The sequence below is a fragment of the Macaca nemestrina genome, chromosome 1 (genome assembly GCF_043159975.1).
Source record: "Macaca nemestrina isolate mMacNem1 chromosome 1, mMacNem.hap1, whole genome shotgun sequence".
NCBI classification, from domain to species: domain Eukaryota; kingdom Metazoa; phylum Chordata; class Mammalia; order Primates; family Cercopithecidae; genus Macaca; species Macaca nemestrina.
In genome coordinates this window covers 103,417,489-103,439,799 of record NC_092125.1, presented here as the reverse complement: position 1 = coordinate 103,439,799, position 22,311 = coordinate 103,417,489, and the positions used below count along the sequence as shown (strand labels likewise).

At 48.3% G+C, this 22,311-nt stretch overlaps 1 protein-coding gene across 1 annotated transcript in view; it reads right to left on the bottom strand.

The window, feature by feature from the left end:
• Window positions 1-22,308, bottom strand: part of LOC105498044 (SMG5 nonsense mediated mRNA decay factor) — a 35,649-nt gene extending 13,341 nt beyond the window's left edge. Inside the window, exons 1-13 of the mRNA XM_011769801.2 lie at window positions 22,089-22,308; window positions 18,430-18,528; window positions 16,870-16,993; window positions 16,058-16,214; window positions 13,556-13,645; window positions 12,312-12,401; window positions 11,569-11,647; window positions 6,662-6,787; window positions 6,487-6,555; window positions 5,846-6,054; window positions 4,915-5,052; window positions 4,154-4,753; window positions 1,385-1,560 (exon numbers count right to left, since the gene is read on the bottom strand). Of these exons, the coding sequence (XP_011768103.2) occupies window positions 1,385-1,560; window positions 4,154-4,753; window positions 4,915-5,052; window positions 5,846-6,054; window positions 6,487-6,555; window positions 6,662-6,787; window positions 11,569-11,647; window positions 12,312-12,401; window positions 13,556-13,645; window positions 16,058-16,214; window positions 16,870-16,993; window positions 18,430-18,528; window positions 22,089-22,162 (2,031 nt within the window). The 5' untranslated portion in view covers window positions 22,163-22,308. The remainder of the gene's footprint in view (window positions 1-1,384; window positions 1,561-4,153; window positions 4,754-4,914; window positions 5,053-5,845; window positions 6,055-6,486; window positions 6,556-6,661; window positions 6,788-11,568; window positions 11,648-12,311; window positions 12,402-13,555; window positions 13,646-16,057; window positions 16,215-16,869; window positions 16,994-18,429; window positions 18,529-22,088) is intronic.
• Window positions 22,309-22,311: the final 3 nt, after the last annotated feature.

The following is a 22,311-nucleotide window of genomic DNA, read 5'->3' as shown; positions in this document are numbered from 1 at the left end:
CACTCCAGCCTGGGCAACAGAGTAAAACCTTGTTTCAAAACAAAACAAAAAAAGCCACATTCGGACCGGGCACGGTGGCTCATGCCTGTAATCCCAGCACTTTGGGAGGTTGAGGCAGGCAGATCACTTGAGGTCAAGAGTTTGAGACCAGCCTGGCTGAGCTTTTTCACCAGCTGAATACTTCATGAAAGGAGAAAGCAGGCCGGGCGCGGTGGCTCACGCCTGTAATCCCAGCACTTTGGGAGGCTGAGGCAGGCGGATCATGAGGTCGGGAGATCAAGACCATCCTGGCTAACACAGTGAAACCCCGTCTCTACTAAAAATACAAGAAATTAGCCAGGCGTGGTGGCGCCTGTAGTCCCAGCTACTCAGGAGGCTGAGGCAGGAGAATGGTGTGAACCCGGGAGGCGGAGCTTGTAGTGAGCCGACATCGCTCCACTGCACTCCAGCCTGGTTAACAGAGCGAGACTCCATCTCAAAAAAAAAAAAGGAGAAAGCAGCAAAACCACAAGGACTTTCTGGATCTAGGTAGTAGGAAAAGCCAGGGTGTTAAAGGACATTGCTTCTCTACGTCTAGCAGTAACCTATCCTTCCAGCCCTGCCATGTGCCCATACTGGAACACCTCTCTGGAGATGTGACTCAGCATCTCCATCTTCAGCACACTTCCCTCAGTGACTAATGACTAACTAACTGTCATCAAACATAAGCACACACCCAAGGGTGCACCTGGCCCTGACCCAAACCCTCTCATCTAGGGACTGGGGCGACCCACAGGGAAGAGAGTCTTCCACAGCAGGGCAGGTATGCCCCCAGAAGAAAACATTGAACAAATGCCTCTGGGAATTAGAAGTTCAAGGCTGACACTCTGAACCTGAGAAGGAAGGGAAAGCTACCATGGCCCCACCCAGCCTCCATGGCAGCCGGCTTGACAAGAGCTCGGTCCTGTTGTGTGACTCTCCTTAAGCTGTTTCCCCTGCCTAGTACATCTTCACAACTCTTGTCAGAAGTTGCCATCTCTTCTGTCACTATCCTCTACTCAGTGCTCTCTCCCTTCTCTGGATTCTTTGGTATTTATCAAGTTTGGTCCTTGAACACATACTTCTACTGGCATTACTTATAATGGCCGACATTATGCCCAGCTTTGGGGATACAAAGCAAAATAAGCAGCTCACTCATTGTTCCCTGGCCACAGGCTTTGTGAGGGCCAAGACCATGCCTAATCCTTCCCTGTCAAAGCATAAGGGCCCAGCACAGATAGGTGCTTAATTGCTTGGCAATAATTCTTGCCTTGGCCATCTGGGGGGATCCTCAGGCCCCATCCTGGCTCATCCCCTCCTCCAAGACCCTGGGACCTGACAGGGGCAATGGAGTGGACTGACACACCTGTGCACACACGATGATGAGGTCGGGATTGGTCCGAAGCCAGTCCAGGAAGACTTTCACAGCAGGAAGCAGGCCTTCGGCCATCAGGACCTGAAGCTTCTCCTGGATGCTGCGCTCATTCCGACAGGAGCGTCCACTGGACTCACTCCCCTCCGACTCAGAGCCCTCCTCAGAGGCTGGGGAGTGGGTGAATGGAAGAGAAAAAACTAGGATAAACAAGAGACACTTGGCAGCAGGCCTCAGCTCTGTGCAGGGAGCATGCTTCCACCTGGCCTGGGCCCTTCCAAGGAATTCGGAGATGAAAAATCTGGGGAATCACTTACAGGCTGAATCACTTACAGCCCTTTATTCAATTTTTCCAGGCCCACTAACTCTTGTTTTTTAATCTCCTCCAATTCATTTTACCAAGGTTGCTTTTTAAATATGGTACCTTTTAAATATGATTCTTACAGACTCTAGTAATTTGTGATGTTGATCTACAGCTATTCATTCAACCAGGATTTATAAAGTGCCTACTCTGTGCTGGAAGGCAGGGCAGATAATTAGAGGGGAGCTCCAAGGGAGGGAGAAAAGCAAGGGGTACGGTTTTAAAAGAGTTACTTTCAATTCCTAGCTCTTCTACTTTGCAAGTGAGAACACTGGGCAGGTCCCTTCACATCTCTGAGCATCAGCTTCCTCATTTCTGTCATTCACTCAGTCATTCGATAGTTTTTTTTTTTTTTTTTTTTTTTGAGACGGAGTCTCGCTCTGTCGCCCAGGCTGGAGTGCAGTGGCCGGATCTCGGCTCACTGCAAGCTCTGCCTCCCGGGTTTACGCCATTCTCCTGCCTCAGCCTCCCGAGTAGCTGGGACTACAGGCGCCCGCTACCTCGCCCGGCTAGTTTTTTGTATTTTTTAGTAGAGACGGGGTTTCACCGGGTTAGCCAGGATGGTCTCGATCTCCTGACCTCATGATCCGCCCGTCTCGGCCTCCCAAAGTGCTGGGATTACAGACTTGAGCCACCGCGCCCAGCATTCGATAGTTCTTAAGTCCCACCCATGTGCCAGGCACTGTGTTAGTTACTGGGGATACAGCAATAAGTAAGATATATTCTGTCCTGCCCTCAAGCAGTTCGGACTCTAACTGGGGAGACAGACAGACCAACAGGCAACCTCACCAGAGTGGGAAAGGACTGGAGGCTGCAGAGGTGCAGGTGGCCGCAGGAAGCAAATCTAACATACCCTTGAAGGAGTCCCAGACCAAATGAATGACTTTTAAGCTAAAATCTAGGGGGGCAAGTAAGAATTAGCTAAGTGACAGACTGGGAGCAAGGGAGGAAAAGCACGTGCCAGACAGACAGAACACTATGTATGGAAGTTTGGAGGGGGCCCGGCGCGGTGGCTCAAACCTGTAATCCCAGCACTTTGGGAGGCCGAGACGGGCGGATCACGAGGTCAGGAGATCGAGACCATCCTGGCTAACACGGTGAAACCCCGTCTCTACTAAAAAATACAAAAAACTAGCCGGGCGAGGTGGTGGGCGCCTGTAGTCCCAGCTACTCAGGAGGCTGAGGCAGCAGAATGGCGTAAATCCGGGAGGCAGAGCTTGCAGTGAGCTGAGATCCGGCTACTGCACTCCAGCCTGGGTGACAGAGTGAGACTCTGTCTCAAAAAAAAAAAAGTGTGGAGAGGCTGGGCATGGCGGCTCACACCTGTAATCCCACCACTTTGGGAGGCCGAGGCAGGCAGATCACCTAAGGTCAGGAGTTTGAGACCAGCCTGGCCAACATAGTGAAACCCCGTCTCTACTAAAAATACAAAGATTAGCCGGGCATGGTGGCACACGCCTGTAGTCCCAGCTACTTGGGAGGCTGAGGCAGAAGAATCACTTGAACCTAGGAGGCGGAGGCTGCAGTGAGCCTAGATCGTGCTGCTGCACTCCAGCCTGGGCAACAGAGTGAGACTCTGTCTCCAAAAAATATATATATAATATATATTATATATATTTTATATATATTATATATGTTATATATATTATATATTACATATTTTATATATTATATTTTTCATATATATAATATATATTATATATTATATATTTTTCATATATATATATTACAAACACACAAATTAGCCAGGCGTGATGGCGCATGCCTGTCATCCCAACTACTCAGACGGCTGAGGCAGGAGAATCGCTTGAGCCTGGGAGGCAGTGGTTGCGGTGAGCCAAGATCACGCCACTGCACTCCAGTCTCAGCGATAGGGTAAGACCCTGTCTTTAATAAAAAAACTTTGGAAGTAAAAGACAGCCTAGAGTAGGGATGACAACTCTTCTACCACAGGACTGCTATGAAGGTTAAATAAAACACCACCCTAGAACAACGCAGGGTAGCCTTAACAAAGAGTTGCTGCTACTAAATGGGTACTCTCTTTGCAGGGAAGATCCTCAAGAGAGAAGTCTCACTCTAATGCACCTGCCCCAGTGGGTACCAGATGGTACTGGGGAAGGAAGCTGCAGCTGCAATTGTGTAGGAAGGAAAGCCCCAAACCCACAGGGCAGGGTGAAGTGCAAGAGAATTAAAACCAACAAATGGGTTGGGAGCTGGGAATAAGGAAGTGAACAGGAGAGCGGATCCTCAGGAAAAAACTCATGGGCTACACCATAGGCAGAGGGCCAAAGGGAAGGGTAGAGATGAAAGGTCATTCACATACAGAGGAAAGTGGCCTCTCTGGTGAGTGTCTGTGGCATGGAGGTGCGGACCAGAACAGGATGATGAAGTGGTCCAAATACCTGGCTCTGAAGGCTTGTCTACATCCCCATTGACACAAGGCCTGTGGCTGGCCGAGGTATGAGGGTCGGCGGTGGGCTGGAGGAGCAGGTTGCTAAAGGTGGGGGCCAGTCGGAAGCAGCGCTTAGTCTGGAACATCTGGGTGGACATGGCTTGTAGATTGCTGGCAATGCTAGCCTCACTGGGGCCCAGTGGGCCATTGAGGGAATCGGGAGCCTCTGATCTGCCCTGAGGGGGCTCCAGGGTTGGTGACCGTGTCCCCTCCTCTTCCTCCATATCTTCCAAGTCTGATCGGGACTCCTGGCTATTCATCTCCGAGTCTGTTTCAGCATCAAAGGCCGTTCCCCCACCTTCAAGACTCTTGTCAGAGCCACTGTCTGAGCCCTCACTGGCCCGGGCTGAGTCATGGCTTGAGTCCGATTCAAAGCCTTCACTCAGGTCACTGTCATCACCAGCTTTGGGTGGGTGGCGGCGACGGCGGAGGCAGGAGAGGCGGGAGAACTTACGGCTCTTTCTGCCCTCACCCACTTGGGGTACTATAGGAGGAGGCTCAGGATCTGGCTCCTCCTCTTTCTCCAGAGGTTCCTTGGACTCTGGCTCATCTGCGGAAAGAGGAAGGTCAGGTGGAGCCCGAGGAACAGGTAGAGCCTGGATGCTGGAATGTGCTCTCCAACACCACTTCCCCCCAAGTCTGTGTTCCTTTCCTTCATCCCCATGCCCCACACCAATCTTTCCATAGTGATGATCTCCCCCATTCTCCCACCTGTGCCATCACTCTGGAATGCTGGGACAGGATTCTCGCCCTCTTCCAGCTCAGCTTGCAGCCGTATGTTGACATGATTGACGAGGTGGGAGAAGAGGGCCAGGGTGAAGGCAATGGCTGCACTGTACTGCTTGGATCCTGAAGTTAGGAAAGCCAGGCATTAGGGGCCTAGGGCCCTGATGGGGAGCAGGCACCATTAATTCCAACTACATCTCATTTGTTCTCAACTCTTCCAAGGATCCAACTACTCATCAAAGATTTTTTTTTTTTTTTTAACTTTTTAGAGACAAGGGTCTCACTATGTTGTCCAGGCTGGGTCTTGAACTCCTGGGCTCAAGCAATCAGCCCGCCTCAGCCTCCCAAAGTGCTGGGATTACAGGCGTGAGGCACTGTACGTGTCCTATTATTCCTTCCATAATCTAGAATGTAACATCTCACCTTGTGCTCCTTCAGATAAGCATATCCTTTTGTCCCACCTCATCCTTCCTGGCTTTGAGGTTCCTCCCCATACCTCAAGAACCTTCACATCCAGCCCTATCCCTCCTTACCTCCCAATCTTGCTCTGCATACACATCTGCCAGAAAGGCTTCCAGAATTGCCTAAATGCCTCCGAGAGCAAGGTCTGAAATTCTGTCTGGATCATCACTAAGTATCCTGACCCTCATTTCTGCATAGGCCCTGGCCAAGGGTGTGCATATTTATGGGAGGTGGTAAGGAGAAGGGGGAAGGAAATGTGCTGTTGCTTGTACTCAATTACCAGGAGCTCCTTTAGGTTAGGATCCCTTGGCCCTTACTCGCCCACAGCCAAGCAGTGACACAGGAGTGAAGAGGCTGCTTGTGGAAGGAAGTTTATGAATAAGGAGCTGTAGAAAAGGGGAGTGAGGATCCCTGAACCCAGTGGAAGAGAAAAGAGGAACATAGGGAAGGTTACCTGCTCTCTCCAAGCTGTGCACACACATAAGACAGATGATGACCATTTGAAAGATAAGAAGGTCCGGGAGGAAAGCATATCCACTCTCATACTCCTCCTCATCCTCACTGGCCAGGCTGAGGTTGGGTGAGGAGGGCAGGTAGAAGAGGCAGAGGTTGAAGTCCTCCAGGACTGACTGGCAAAGTGAGGTCAGCTCTGAGTCCATGGAGCTACAGAGGGGCAGGAGTAACAGGGGAGGTCAGTGGTGGGGGCTGGGGAAGGAGAAGAGCAGGGAATACAAGATTCAGAGAAAGGACTATGGGATGCTGCAGGGGAGACCTGAGAGCACAGCAGGGAAGGGCAGTGCTGGATTGATCTCCACAGCAACTAAAACAGGGGAAGGGATGTGAATAGGCTTCCCATTCAGCCATTCCCTCTTCAACATCTTCTAAGCACCTATTCTGTGCCAGAGAGCTGCTGGGAGAAGGATGGGCACAGGACTCTTGGGAGAAACAGTGAGGAATGCCAAGAAAAGACAAATTGGCTACGGATGTTCCAAATGAGGGCAGAACTCGACAGTCCACCCTTTTCAAGGCTCCTTCTGTAAAGTATCATGGCTGGGGCTCACAGGACAGTTTGGGTTCATGCTGTCTTCCACTCACCTGCTTTTGGGCTGTAGGAGGCTTTGCAGATACATAAAGTTCACTAGCAACCTTTTAATGTCTTTACATCTGAAATGAGAAGAGCCCAAAGTAAACGCTGAATGGCCCCACAGTCCCTATGGTCCTACTGCACTAACTGCAGAAAAACCCCCTCCACCTCACAGGCCCCACTCACCGCTTTTTGCCGGGAGACAGTTTCCGAGTCTCACACTTCTTCAGTTGGTGGTACATTTTGGCTGCCTTATCATACAGCCGCTTGAGGTTCCCATAGGCCCCCTCAAAGGACACTTCTGACTGGATGCTGTAGGAGAGAGGTGAGCTATTGAGTCTTGGCCAGGGGAGGATATGTTACTCTGCTGGGGCTTTAGGAAACAATGTTACTAGTAAATACAGGCTGCTCCCAGCCTCAGCTTCCACGTACATACTCAGGGTAAAAGGCTCATGAGCTAGCTTTCCTGATCACACACACACACATAACTTCTAGATTAGTCAGAGAAAAAAAGGATGTCCTATTCTCCTTTGTATCTAGAAAGAAGAATATCAATCCCACCCTGTTACAAACTTAGTTATTACCATCCCTGAAATACACTATTCTTCATCTATTTTTAAGCATAGAATACTTTATAATGGATAGCATTTAACAAGAATTTACTATCTGCAAGGATATTTACATGTACTATTTCAGTTAATCCTCCCAACATGCAAACACAAACATGTACTGAGCACCCACTGTGAGAGGCAATGTATTCTAATATTGTCCACATTCACAAATGAGGACACAGAGCCTGTGAGAGAACAAGCACACCCACCAAGGTCACACAGTTAGTACGTGGTAGAGAAAAGTCCCCAATCCCACTCTCCTTTTATTTTTATTTATTTATTTTTTCTTTTTTTTTCTTTTTTGAGACGGAGTCTCGCTCTGTCGCCCAGGCTGGAGTGCAGTGGCGCGATCTCGGCTCACTGCAAGCTCCGCTTCCCGGGTTCATGCCATTCTCCTGCCTCAGCCTCCCGAGTAGCTGGCACTACAGGTGCCGGCCACCACGCCCAGCTAACTTTTTTTTTTTTTGAGACGGAGACTCGCTCTGTCGCCCAGGCTGGAGTGCAGTGGCGTGATATCGGCTCACTGCAAGCTCCACCTCCCGGGTTCACGCCATTCTCCTGCCTCAGCCTCCCCAGTAGCTGGGGCTACAGGCGCCCGCCACCACGCCCGGCTAATTTTTTTGTATTTTTAGTAGAGACGGGGTTTCACCATGTTCGCCAGGATGGTCTCGATCTCCTGACCTCGTGATCCGCCCGCCTCGGCCTCCCAAAGTGCTGGGATTACAGGCGTGAGCCACTGCACCCGGCTTTTTTTTTTTTTTTGAGATGGAGTCTCGTTCTGTCGCCCAGGCTGGAGTGCAGTGGTCAGATCTCAGCTCACTGCAAGCTCCGCCTCCCGAGTTTAGGCCATTCTCCTGCCTCAGCCTCCCGACTGTTTTGTATTTTAGTAGAGACGGGGTTTCACCGTGTTAGCCAGGATGGTCTCAATCGCCCAACCTCGTGATCCGCCCGCCTCGGCCTCCCAAAGTGCTGGGATTACAGGTGTGAGCCACTGAGCCCCGCCTGTCTTTTTATTTTTTGAAACTGAGTCTCACTCTATCACACAGGCTGGAGTGCAATGGCACGATCTCGGCTTACTGCAACCTCCGCCTCCCGGGTTCAAGCAATTCTCGTGCCTGAATCTCCCAAGTAGCTGGGATTACAGGTGCCTGCCACCACGCCTGGCTCATTTTTGTATTTTCAGTAGAGATGGAGTTTCACCTTGTTGGCCAGGCTGGTCTCAAACTCCTGACCTCAGGTGATTCACCTGCCTCAACCTCCCAAAGTGCTGGGATTATAGGCATGAGCCACCAAGCCCAGCCCCACCTAATTTTTTAACTTTTCTTTTGTAGAGATGGGGTCTCACTATGTTGACCAGGCTTGGCTTTAAACTCCCGGACTCAAGTGATCCTCAACCTCCAAAAGTCCTGGGATTACAAGTGTGAGACACTATACCCAGCCCTCAACCCAATCTTACTTTAAAAAAAAAAAAAAAAAAACACACACACACAGCCAGGCACAGTGGCTCACGCCTGTAATCCCAGCACTTTGGGAGGCCGAGGCAGGCGGATCATGAGGTCAGGAGGTCAAGACCATCGTGGCTAACACGGTGAGACCCCGTCTCTACTAAAAATACAAAAAATTACCCAGACATGTTGGTGGGCACCTGTAGTCCCTGCTACTTGGGAGGCTAAGGCAGGAGAATGACATGAACCCAGGAGGTAGAGCTTGCAGTGAGCCAAGATCGCACTACTGCACTCCAGCCTGGGCGACAGTACAAGACTCCATCTCAAAAAAAAAAAAAATTAGCCGGGCATGGTGGCATGCACCTGTAATCCCAACTACTCAGAAGGCTGAGGCAGGAGAATCACCTGAACCCAGGAGGTGGAGACTGCAGTGAGCTGAGATCGCACCATTGCACACCAGCCTAGGCGACAGGGCAAGACTCTGTCTCAAAAAAAAAAAAAGAAAAAAAAACCCCAATGACTTTAACACTCATGACACTTTGTGTCTTGTTTCTTAAAAACATGTTTTCAATTATAAAAAGTGAGGTATAAAATAGAAGAAACCAATAACTGTGGTGAATTAAAGATAGCCACAAATTATCTGACACTCCTTCCACTGAGAAATGTGGTCTCTATCTCCTCCCCTTAAATCTTGCAGGGGGCTGCGGGAGGAAGGGCTATGACCAAGAGAATATTACTGAAGTAACAACTTCCAAGTCTCTTAAGTCATTGTTCACTGTTGGAGCCTCGAGCCACTACATAAGAAGTTCTTCTACCCTGTGGAAGATACCACATATGGTCCTAAGACCACACAGAGAAGGAGAGGGGCCAAATGAGTCAACTCTTCAGACATATTAGACCTTCCGATCAGCTGAATACCAATGACTAACCCTAAACAATGCCACTGGGAGAAGGTGGATTGCCCAACTGAGCCCTGCCCAAATGTCTAACCCATAAACCATGAGAGAGAATTGTTTTAGCAGAGTCAGGTATGCCCTTAGTGGGCACCTCCCAAACTTGGATATGCCTGGCTCTCTTTTGGAACTGACCCACCCTAAATCATGCTTAAGAGTGTGATGAGGGACCCAGGACAAGTAAGGGAGATCATTCTCTGGAAGCATTTAAGAAATGGGAAAAACAGGCCGGGCGCGGTGGCTCACGCCTGTAATCCCAGCACTTTGAGAGGTCGAGGCAGGCGGATCACGAGGTCAGGAAATCGAGACCATCCTGGCGAACACGGTGAAACCCCGTCTCTACTGAAAATACAAAAAAATTAGCTGGGCGTGGTGGCAGGTGCCTGTAGTCCCAGCTTCTAGGGAGGCTGAGGCAGGAGAATGGCGTTAACCCGGGAGGCGGTGGAGCTTGCAGTGAGCCGAGATTGTGCCATTGCACTCCAGCCTGGGCGACAGAGCAGCAAGTCTCCGTCTCAAAAAAAAAAAAAAAAAAAAAGAAAAGGAAATGGGAAAAATACAGCCAGGCGCAGTGGCTCACACCTGTAATCCCAACACTTTGGGAGGCCAAGGAGGGCGGCTCACCTGAGATTGGGAGTTCGAGACCAGCCTGACCAACATGCAGAAACCCTGTCTCTACTAAAAATACAAAATTAGCCAGGTGTGGTGGTGCATGCCTGTAATCCTAGCTACTTGGGAGGCTGGGGCAGGAGAATCACTTGAACCCAGGAGGCAGAGGTTGCAGTGAGCTGAGATCATGCCACTGCACTCCAGTGTGGGCATCAAGCTTGAAACTCCATCTCAAAAAAAAAAAAAAAAAAAAAAAAAAAGACATGGGAAAGATACACCAGGTTATAAACCTAGTAATGATACTTAAGAATGAATGGACGTGGTGGTGCAAGTATAGAAGGCCAGCCTGCACTTATCTAGACAAGGACAGGGACTCCCAACAAGCTAAACTGAACACAGGGACTAGGTCACCTTGGCCAGGCGAACCAGAAACCATGGCATATGGAATTATGAGGTACAATTAGTGTGTTACTATTTTGTACTTTATTATCTGATTACTTTACTATTCGGATTGGATATACTTTAGTACTTGACCACTTAAGCTATGAAGACCACCCTACTCCTTTTGCTTGAAGCCCAAGCTTATTACATAACTTCTTCTGAGAATGAGCAATTTATTTCTCGGTATAACTTAAAAGCATTCCAGGTAAAGTATTCTGGTTTACCTCTCAGTCTCATGTGCTCTTGTTACGGTGACTTGTACAGTGACTCAATACCCTAAGCTTAACCAATTCTGGGTGCCCTGAAAAAAAAATTTTTTTTTTTTTTTGAGATGGAGTCTTGCTCTGTTGCCCAGGCTGGAGTGCAGTGGCATGATCTTGGCTCACTGCAATCTCTGCCTCCTGGGTTCAAGTGATTTTCCTGCCTCAGCCTCCCAAGTAGCTAGGATTAGAGGCGTTCACCACCACAGCCAGCTAATTTTTGTATTTTTAGTAGAGATGGGGTTTTGCCATGTTGGCCAGGCTGGTCTCGAATTCCTAACCTCAGGTGATCCGCCTGCCTCAGCCTCTCAAAGTGCTAGGATTACAGGTGTGAGCTACCAGGCCCTGACAAAAATGTTTTTTATTCTAACAGCTAAGAGTCAGACCCAGGGAAGCAGTGATCCACCCTGCCGGTCCCTCCACATATATTACCACATTAACACACTCTAGAATTCTCATGATCTTGTCAGAAGCCACTTTGGTAACATTTTACTAACTGTATTAAATTTATTTCCTCCTTCAAGAAAACAGCAATCTTGTATTTTGCATAAGATAGTAAATAACTATTTTAGCTGCCCAAGTGCCTACAGCTCCAGCGGTTATGTGAAAAGCAGCAGGGCTGTGTCAGAGTCCCCCTGGACGGAGGGACCCTTCAATCTTAGCATTCCCCTATCTCAGCCACAAGCTAGAGGACGGAGGAAGGGAAGAAGGAAAACAAAGCTGGAATAATATGCACACAAAAAAACAGGGTTGGAAAAAGAGCTGGCAAATACTCACCACCGCAGGTAACAATACATGGCTTCCACATTATAGTACTTGCTGCCTGCCAGGGTGCCCAGCTGATTGAAGGGCATTCCTAGGGAGAAAGAGAATTCATGCAATCTAAGGCCACAATACTCATTCAAAGCTGCCAGGCCCAAGCAATGCTAAGCATCAGAGAACTTGTGGGGAGAACAGCTAGGTCTGCAGGCAACACTGGTGTCTCAGGTGATTAGCAGCTTAATCTTGTTCCTCTAGGGGATTACTGACATCTTCTTTTATCCATCAGCTTGTTCCCGCCTGGTGTGCCAGGCATTACCTGAATTGATGAAGTACCATTCCTCTGGCTTCCACTATGGCTCCTCCAAGGTTGATGGAACTCCACGGAGCCCTCTCCTCTATCTCAGCTCTGAGTGCTTGTTCCTACATGCAAATCCCCATCTCTCTCTATAATAGAGTCTTACGCTCTATTTCATTGTGCTCCTCTTTCCACAAGAGACCTCGGGGAGAGGAAAGCCATCTTCTCTTTTCCTTCTACTCTGCCTCACTCCTTCTTAGTTCAAGACTTTCCCATTTATCTTCCCCTTCCACCATTTTCCGAGTGTGTTACAAGAGGGAAAAGGTATAAATGAGGTGAAGTACGAGAGAGCTGAGAATGAAGAGGAGCTGGGGAAAATGAGTATGAACTGCCTGCCATCTCCACAACATCTTCCCTAGGAAAATCCTACTGGATTGGGAGGCCCAAGTTGGGGACAACTTACCAATCTGAGGAGCTACTGACAGGGCTTGGTAGTAAAATCTCTCGGCTAGCAGCTCAGTATCTACGCCAGCTAATTCATTCTGATACCGTGCTGCACAAGAGAGAAAAGGAAGGGAAACTCGATGATTTTGTTTCAGAAAACCCTCCCCCACATCTGGGAGTCCACTCTGAGAGCTGTAACAAGAGCCTGGAAGGAAGGTACCTGAGCTAGGAGGCAGGTTGCTGGGGTCTCTGGCACAGTCCTAAATCTGCATGACTATGGGCAAATTGTTCAACTCTCTTCCTTGCTGGTAGGTTCAAAATGTAAAGAATAGTGTTTGTGAAGTAAATAAGCTCTTTTTTTGTTGTTTTCTTTTGTTTTTTCTTTTAGAGATGGGGTCTTGCTGTCACCCAGGCTGGTCTCCAACTCCTGGGTTCAAATGATTCTCCTGCCTCAGCCTCCCAAGTAGCTGGGACTACAGAAGCGTGCCACCACGCCCAGCCTGAACAGGCTCTTCTTGATAATCTCTTCCCAATGAAGGGGAGCTGCAGCACACATACATGCTTGCAAAGACCTCTGATATTTAGTTCTGAAATGCAAATGCTCAATTCCACAGGGAAGACATCACTAATGATACTCTGGTCCACCAAATATCAAACAGCTGACTCTCTGCACACATTGCTCATGAGGGGTCCAGGAGTGGGCTGGAGGCAGGGATAGGAGACCCAGGTCAGTAAGAGATAATGCACCCAGAGCCACACACCAACAGCCTAATGAGAAACCACTGTCTTATCAGGACGAGAGGCCCCAGGGGCCATAAAGCAAAAGAGTACTTTTCCATCCTTAGAAACATCTGTTAGGAAGGTAAGTCCTCCTTGCTGTCTAATTTCAATTCCTGTGCTGAAGTTGCTACTTATCTAGGAGTCCATAAAGATAAAAGAAAAAAAAAAAAAAAAAGAAACACTCAAAGAAGAAAAATATCAAATTATAATCTTCCCAACCCACTACTGAAAGAGAATTATTATCTTCATTTGCTCAAAGCTCAAAGACATTTCCCTTTTTCCTGTATTCACTGATCCTCTCTGACTCATGGAAGGGCAGTGAAAAGAAGGGATCACTGAAACAGATGGGAGGGAAAAAAAGTTCTCAGAGGCCAAACTATCCCTCCTGCTCTCCAACCATGTAATGGGTGTTACCAACAACTGAAGCAGCCTGGGCCTGTCCTGTAACCCAAAACTGAGAAAATGAAAGGTGCAAATTCTTACACAAATCCCCCAGGTACACTAGACATCGGTGACATGCCATCTGTGCCCAATCCATCTCCTTTCCTGAGGCAGACACTGGCTTCTTGCATCCTATGAGACAAAGAGAAAGAGATTTATGAGCCCATTCTTCTGCCTCCCTGCACCTATGGGGAAATAACTCTCCGAGATGTAGAGACTAAGAATCCAGGGCCTGTCTTGGAACTTGTCTTCCAGGGCAGAGAGACACTCATCCAGGACACAGGGAGAGACACAGAGGATCACAGGTGGCCACACACAGGGACTCAGAGACTTATAGGCAGATTCATTCATAGGAAAGGAAGGAACTGGAAGAGGAGGGCTAGGGCCCTCAACCTAGGATGGCACCTTGCAGGAAGGTCATCACAGGAAGGCTTCCAGAAAGGAGGAAGGATGAGCTTCAAGTATGAAGAGGGTCATAAGTGTCTTGGGTAGAAGTTACACACATAAAGGTAAAAGGTTTTGGGTAAATATGGGAAACTAACTTGCCCAAGAATGAAAGGTGAATGACGCCAATTAAAAAAAAAAAAAAAAAAAAAAAAAAACGACGACGACAAAATTTAAAAAAGAAAAAAAAGAAAGAAATGTGAATGAGGCCAAGGTAGATGCTCCTAGTGGAGATTCACAGAGAAGGCAGCCTATTGGAGAGTGTGCCCACGAAAGAGAAAAGTGGGCTTGCCCTGCCTGAGGCTGCTGATGGCCAAAGCTAAATATGCCTGAGCACTCACCTACCTCTCCCTTCCAAGAAACTGCCTGGTAACTTCAGAGAGCTTGAGATTTTGGGAGGCAGTTTTCTCATGTACCAGAAACTTGTCTAAGCATTCTACAGTATTGACTTAATCCTCACAGCAACCCTATGAGGTTACTCTTATTACTCCCATTTTACAGTTGAGGAAATCAGTCACACAGCTGCTAAGCAGCAGAGCTAGGATACAAAAGGCTCCAGAGACTGTCCTCTTATCCATTCCTTCTTACTGCCTCTCTTGGGTGTGTTGCTTCCATTTGGAACAGCCATTCCTAATGTTTTCTATAGATACTTCTCAGCTGGCTGAATGGAGAAAACATCAGTGAAGACAAAAACTAAAGTGGTTTGGGGAAGTAACTTTTTGAAGTGATATTTTTTTTCAAAGCTGTGGACCCCTCTAGCTATCTGGTAACCTATGAACATGGTCCCAGAATAATCTTGTCTTTGTTTTTAGATAATGTGGTGGCCTTTTTTTTTGGACAGAAGGTCTTGCTGAATTGCCCCCAGCTGGAATACTGGTGATGAAATCATGGCTCACGGCACCCTCGAACTCCTGGGCTTCAGTGATCCTCCTGCCTCAGCTTTCCAAGTAGCTAGGACAACATGCATGCACCACCATGCCCAATTAAATTTTTTTTTTTTTTTTTTAGAGATTATGTAGGATCTCACTATGTTGCCCAGGCTGGTCCTGAATTCCTGGCCTTAAGCAATCCTCCTGCCTTGGCCTCCCAAAGTGCTGGGATTACAAGCATGAGCCACCACCTCTGGCCTAGAGGTTTTTTTTGTTTTTTGTTTTTTTTTGAGACAGAGTCTCACTCTGTCACCCTGACTGGAGTGCAGTGGTGTGATCTTGGCTCACTGCAACCTCCACCTAACGGGTTCAGACGATGCTCCTGCCTCAGCCTTCTGAGTAGCTGGGATTACAGGTGCACACCACCATGCCCAGTTAATTTTTATATTTTTAATAGAGACGGAGTTTCATCATGTTGACTAGGCTGGTCTCGAACTCCTGATCTCAGGTGATCACTTGCCTTGGCCTCTCAAAGTGCTGGGATTATAGGCATGAGCCACCATGCCCGGCCTAGATGTTTTTAAATGCATAAAACACAGGTGCTCTGCTTCTGATCACAGAATTCTTCCATGTGGTGACAAGGACACAACCTCCATCTCTGACCCAGAATGTCTGTCTTGGTAATAGAGGGGACAGAGAAAGCAGAGAGAGCTGGGGGAAGGAGCTCTAAAGGATGGCTGAACTGAAGAGAAAATTTACCAACTAGAAAAGGAGTTAAAATTATAGTTGCCAGTACCTCAGCTGGTAGAAAAGGAACTTGCACTATCTTGAAAGACTGTCCACAATTTTCCCAACATATCTAAAGATTTCAATATTTTCATCAAACATTGGGAAATAATTTCTAAAGTCAAAAGAAACGGTGCTGGCCAAATTCAACTGGGAGAAGAGAAGAAATGTTATTCACACCACCTTCCAGTGCCAGACCTACTTTAGGTCTTTCCGTCCCTCCCTCTGCCTCAGTCCACAATCCCAGGCCTCTCTCTTTCCTTAAGATCTTTACACTAACTCATATGATTTTCTGGATAAAACCAAACTTCATAAACCATCTGTATGTAGCTCTGCTAGAACTCTCTCTGCCTGGCTGGGTCACAAGCTACATGAACCCTGAGGGATAAGGCCAGAGGTAGAAGCATGAGAACCTGCTCAAGTCCACCTTTCAGGTTCCACTGACCTATGAGGGGGTCAGTGACATGGGTCCAGTCAATGCAGCACTGCAGTTCCAGCTGGTAGTGGGACTGGATATAGAGAAGGAGATGCTGGTAGAAGCCAATACCAGCAACCAGGTGCGTCCTGTAGGCACATTCCAAAGTGCTCCGGCTGTGGATGTGCTACAGATTGTGAAAGGGAAGGGGCTGGTTAAGCAATAAACTCAGAGTTGTACTCACCCTCCCTTACCCTGTTCATCTCACTTGGCTCTGGAACTTCATCTACATCTACTCTCATCTACAAGTTACTCTCATACTCTTAGCTCTAACTCTCTGGTTTTCCCATCTGGGACCAGGCTCCCCTCCTTCTTCAATCCTAATTATATCTGACTCTCTCTCTCCTTCCTTTCTGCTGTCTTTTTTTTTTTTTTTTTTTTTTTTCTGAGATGGAGTTTCGTTCTTGTTGCCCAGGCTGGAGTACAATGGCACAATCTCAGCTCACTGCAACCTCTGCCTCCTGGATTCAAGTGATTCTCCTGCCTCAGCCTCCCGAGTAGCTGGGATTACAGGCATGCACCACCAAGCCCGGCTAATTTTATATTTTTAGTACAGACGGGGTTTCTCCATGTTGGTCAGGCTAGTCTCGAATTCCCAACCTCAGAAGATCCGCCCACCTCAGCCTCCCAAAGTGCTGGGATTACAGGCATGAGCCATCACGCCCAGCCTCTTTCTGCCATCTTTTCTTGGCTCCCCTACCTCCAACCCTGTTCTGGGCCCACTTTCCTAGCTGTCTCTTCCTTCCTTGGCTTTCCTTCTTTAGACAAGGACCTCCCCTTACCTTTTTGTTAGTCTTGATAAGCTGGATAACTTCATAGTATACCTTTCTCCACAGCAGCTCCTCAGCTTTTCTCCCATAGTCCACTGGGTGCAGGAACATAAGCTTGACGCAGAGCTCACGCAGCCTGGAAGGGTGTAGGGGAGCATGAGAGAGACAGCCCATCCCTTGGAGCGGGGACACAAGAACTAAGGGCAAGAAGTCATGTGCCAACACCCCCACCAACAAATCTCTGTGCTTTCCAAGAGACATGCAGGGTCAATATGACCCAGCACAATAGCAGCCTAGGAAGGCAGTGGGAGTCCCAGAAGACAGAAGCACGAAGCATTAAACATTCTAATAAGCCTCATTTTTTCCCTTTGCACACTTTGCTCCCTTTTTCTCTGCCTTTTTATCGCCTCTTTTTTCCCCTTCATTATGCAGTATGGCCAACTCCCTTGACTCAAATTTTTTGTTTTTTTGGTTTTTTTTGAGACAGGGTCTCACTCACTCTGTGGCAGTGGCGGGATCATAGTTCACTGTAAACTTGAACCTCTGGGCTCAAATGATCCTCCCACCTCAGCCTAAATACAGGTGTGCAGGATTACAGGTGTGCAGCACCATACTCAGCTAATTTTTTTTTTTTTTTTTTGAGACGGAGTCTTGCTCTGTCACCCAGGCTGGAGTGCAGTGGTGCAATCTGGGCTCACTGCAAGCTCCGCCTCCCGGGTTCACACCATTCTCCTGCCTCGCCTCCCCAGTAGCTGGGACTACAGATGCCCGCCACCATGCCCGGCTAATTTTTCGTATTTTTAGTAGAGACGGGGTTTCACCGTGTTAGCCAGGATGGTCTCGATCTCCTGACCTCGTGATCTGCCCGCCTCGGCCTCTCAAAGTGCTGGGATTACAAGCATGAGCCACCGCGCCCGGCCACTCAGCTAATTTAAGTTTTTTGTGGAGACAGGGTCTTGTTTTTTTTTTTTTTTGAGACGGAGTTCATACCATTCTCCTGCCTCAGCCTCTCGAGTACCTGGGACTACAGGTACCCACCCACCACGCCCGGCTAATTTTTTTTTGTATTTTAGTAGAGATGGAGTTTCGCCATGTTAGCCAGGATGGTCTCGATCTCCTGACCTCGTGATCCGCCCATCTCGGCCTCCCAAAGTGCTGGGATTACACGTGTGAGCCACCGCGCCCGGCCGACAGGGTCTTGTTATATTGCCAGGTCTGGTCTCAAACTCCTGGGCTCAAGTGATCCTCCTGCCTTGGTCTCCCAAGGTGCTGGGGTTATAAATGTGAGACACTGTGCCCGGCCTCGAATGCCATTCTTTTTGTTTTATTTTACTCTACGTTTTAGATGTAGAGACTGTGCTACCTTAGGGCACCAGTCTATTAGATGTAAAACCTGCAGATGGAGTGAGGGATCCTATCTCCTCTCTTAGGAAGGCCAGAGATTACAGAGACCATAAAGGAACCATGAGGTAAGGAGGCAAAACAGAGCTTGTGCTTATATATCTGAGAAGATTTCTGGTAGAGATAGGCAGGGAAACAGTAAGGATCTGTGGTTTAGAGTCTCTAGCTTACTTGTTCCTCAGGCTAATGTTTTCTGGTTTGAATACTTCTTGGTAAGCAGTTTTGTTGCAAAGGATGAGGTCAAGTCGATGCACAGCCTCCACCACAGCCCTGCAGGGAAATACAGGCAAATATCCCCTGAGCCATATGCATGGTCCACGTAGGATGACGCTGGGACACTGATTCTAGAGGAGAAGCTACAGAATCAGTGGCGAGGAAAAAAGGAGAAGGCTGCAGGCTGAGCTCTGTACAAAACAAGATGAACACAGTCTCCATCTTGTTACAGTAACCCCTGCCCCTCCCCACCCGCAGCCCACCAGGGGACATTTGGCAATGGTGGAAACATTTAGAGTCATCACAACTCGGGGGAAAGAGGGTTGCCATTGGCATTTAGAGGGTGCTGTTAAATCTCCTGTAATGCACAGGACAGCCCACCACAATAAAGCATTACCCTACCCAAAATGTCAACAGTGTCAAACTAGAGAAACTGTGATACGGTAAGGCAGACTCTCCCAATGGAAAGAGCACAGGCTGTGATGCCAGGCAGAAAATCTAGGGTTTGAACCCTGGTTGTGTCTTACTCTGTGCCTTTGGGCAAATTACCTACCCTTTTAAAGCCTTAGTTACCACATCAATAAAAATGAAGATAATAATAGCTACTTCAGAGAACTGTTTTGAGGATTAAATGAAATCATAATTTTTATATAGCTCTAGTATATGGTAAACATTCAATAATAGTAGAATGAATAAATTATTATATAAGGCCTTATTATCCCTGACATAAAGGAAAGGCATTTCTAGTATAAAATTCTACTATGGAACTGTAGGGTATGATGGGCAAGTAGAGGGAGCTCCTAGACTACTTAGCCGTAAGTAGGATTCGGGTAAGCCTGGATTCTGCTGAAGGAATTATTTGTTGAACATAGTGGTTAAGAGTGGAGGCATGAAACCAGACCGCCTAGATTCAAATATTACCTCTACTTCTTACCAGCTATGTGGTCTTGGGCAAAATATCTAACTTCCTTATGGTTGGGTTCCTTCACCCAACCATAAAATGGAAATATTATTACCTATTTTGTGAGGATTAAATTAGCTAATACACAGAGCACCCATAACAGTGCCTGGTATATATAGTAATCACTCCAAGTGTTAGTCTCCATCCTTCTTGTCCTAAGGCTGAGGGGGAGACTCCAGGCACTAAGAGGGAGTCTGTCATCACAGCAAAGAAAAAGTCACAGAAACTCTACAATGGATGGCCAAGAAATCCCAGAGGTAGGTCTTGTATCTGGAAGGGTAAAACCCAGAAGACATCAGGCAGGAGCTATAAGAACATGTGAATCAGGCACAACTGTGGACACAAAAGCAACAAAAACACAGTGAAGATTTCCAAACAAACCAAGAGGTGCTCCCAGGCTGGGGAAAGTGGGCCACAACAGTTGGCACCCTGTGGTGGTGGTGGCTCAGGAGGCATACTACTAAGCTGCCCTGCACAGGGTGAAGTGACCGCCAGCACCCAGCGGAGCGGGTGGGATGGTAATCAATACCTTCTCACAAACAATCATGTTTCTTCAAACTGGACAGCCTAGAGATGCATGCCAAGTCCTTTTGGCCAACCTGGCCCTTGATGCCAGGCGCAGCACTAGTGATTTACTTTATACCAGCTCAGTTCCCAGGGCAGGGCTTTTATCTTTGGTGCCATGGAAAGAGCTAATGTGAGTGTATATTTTTATAGAAAAGCTCCATAGCTCTCTTTATATCATTAATCCAAAAGAAGGTAAATCACCACCACTCTGGGAAGTTCTAATTGCAGATGCTTAAATATGAGAGGGCTCACCACTTTTTTCTCATTTTCCGTCAGATCATAAGCTCCTCCACTAAACTATAATCTCTCTTAGGACAAAAACTACAAAATCTAGTCGTGTGTTTCATTCACTCCCGGGCCTAGCAAAAACAAAAATGTTTTTAAAAACAAAGAACTAATGAATTGGCCTAATTAACTGGTGCTTCCAGGCTCCTTTCTCCTGCTGCCCTTTCTTCTGACTTAAAATATTTCAGAATTTCATATCCGTAAACAGCTACGTGTGGGAGTTCCCCAAATTTCTGATGCTCAGAGTGACAAGTCCAGTCTAGCAACACATTTATCTTGAGCAGAGAAATCAAGACTTTCCTCCTAGTTCCTTCCACATATCACCCAGCTATAATAAATTATAAAAACAGTGATTGGCTGCTTCAAATTTCTACCCTGCTCAAAGTCAACAACACAATTACACCCATGTGCACATAGGTAAGCCACATAGGCAAACACATCAGCTTAGGTTAGTCCTGTGAATGTAGTGGTTTAAGAAAGAACTACATTTAACGACAACTGGAAGGATGACCAGAGCCATCCCTAAAAGCTAGAGACAAGGAATACTGCAGACACTGCCCACGCGCTGTCTGACTGGCAGCACTGACACTCGGCAGCATGATGAGGCACACGTGCCGCCCCTAGCCAACTCCTCACCCGCCTGGGGACTGCTTGGGGCAGCTCATAGTGGGAGCCCAGGGGCCGCTAGATAGAATCACTTTTCTATTTTTGGAGTAGCCTATAGTCCCCTCTGCCTCTGGCTTACAAAGCCAGAGAAGGCAGGATGCCTACTCAGAGGAAAAGACAACATGCCCTCTTGACTCTTTCACTGCCAAAACGGGGCCAAGGCTCTGAGGGTCGTCTTCTCATGCAAGCATCCGTGTTCTATAAAGCCCAAGCTAAATGAAAACCCCAAACTCTACTCTGTAGTAGAAAGCACAAAACTCAGTTTCCATGCTTCGTCCTATTTTGACCCAGTTATGGAGCCCATGTTCTAGCTGACCTACACAACAAATCCTCCACCTTCGATGGGAAGAGCTCATTCGGGCCTGTTCCTAACAGAGGGCTGAAGGACTCAAGATGTGACTTGTGAAGCGTGGGTGGCATTATGGAAGTCAAAAACCAGGAACGGAAGTTGCCTGGCAAGAGACTACAGTCATGAGGCTGGGAGGAAGGCAGGACTCAGGAGTCCCCAGGTGCCTGGAATTGCCTCCCAGATCCCAAGAACGCTCTGTACACAAAGTCGTTCGTGGCCCTTCCAGGCCAAGACTTTCTCATTCAGACTCCTCAAAATTAGAGCTGTATGGGACTCTAATTTAGAGCACATCCAATTCAAATCTTTATTTTTAAGGATAAAGAAACTGAGGCCCAAGGTCACATCGTGAGAGAGTGGCAAAGGATGGACCTAAGCCTAGCTCTACGGACTTTAGTCCAAGACTCTTCCTTGTAAATCCCACAGGATTCCAAGCATCGTTCCCTTCCGGGTTTTTCTACACCTATGACCCCACCTTCACCTACCCAACCCTTCCAGCCTTCAATTCTCACCCTATTACCCGAACTCCACAAAGCTTAGTGCCCGCCCCAAGCAAGCTCACTGCAGAGGGGATTCCTCCACGTGCTTCCCTCCAAACCTCCCACCCACCCAATTCCTCCTTTCAGTTCCATCCTGAGTTACTACGGGACCCCGCCCCGCCTCCAAAATTGCACCCTCCTTCCTCGCCCGCACCTTACCCCGACACACGGGCCCCGCCCGCCCGGGAGGCCCCGCCCCTCGCCGTCTCCCCACTTCCCTTGGCGGCTGCTCTCACGCCCTGGCCCCTCTCACCGGTAAAGCCGCTTAGTGTGGAGGACTTTTGCTTCGGGCTCGCTGCTCTCCCCTGTGGGGGGGCCTTGGCTCATGGTGCCCGGGTCCGGGGGCAGCTCCCGGTCACAGGCCCCCGCCACCCACCACTACCACCACCACTGCCGTCTCCGGCCGTAGCCGCAGCCGCCGCCGCCGCCGGCCCTGCTCGGCCGCCATCGCTGTGAGGCGGCTGCCCGCGACAGCT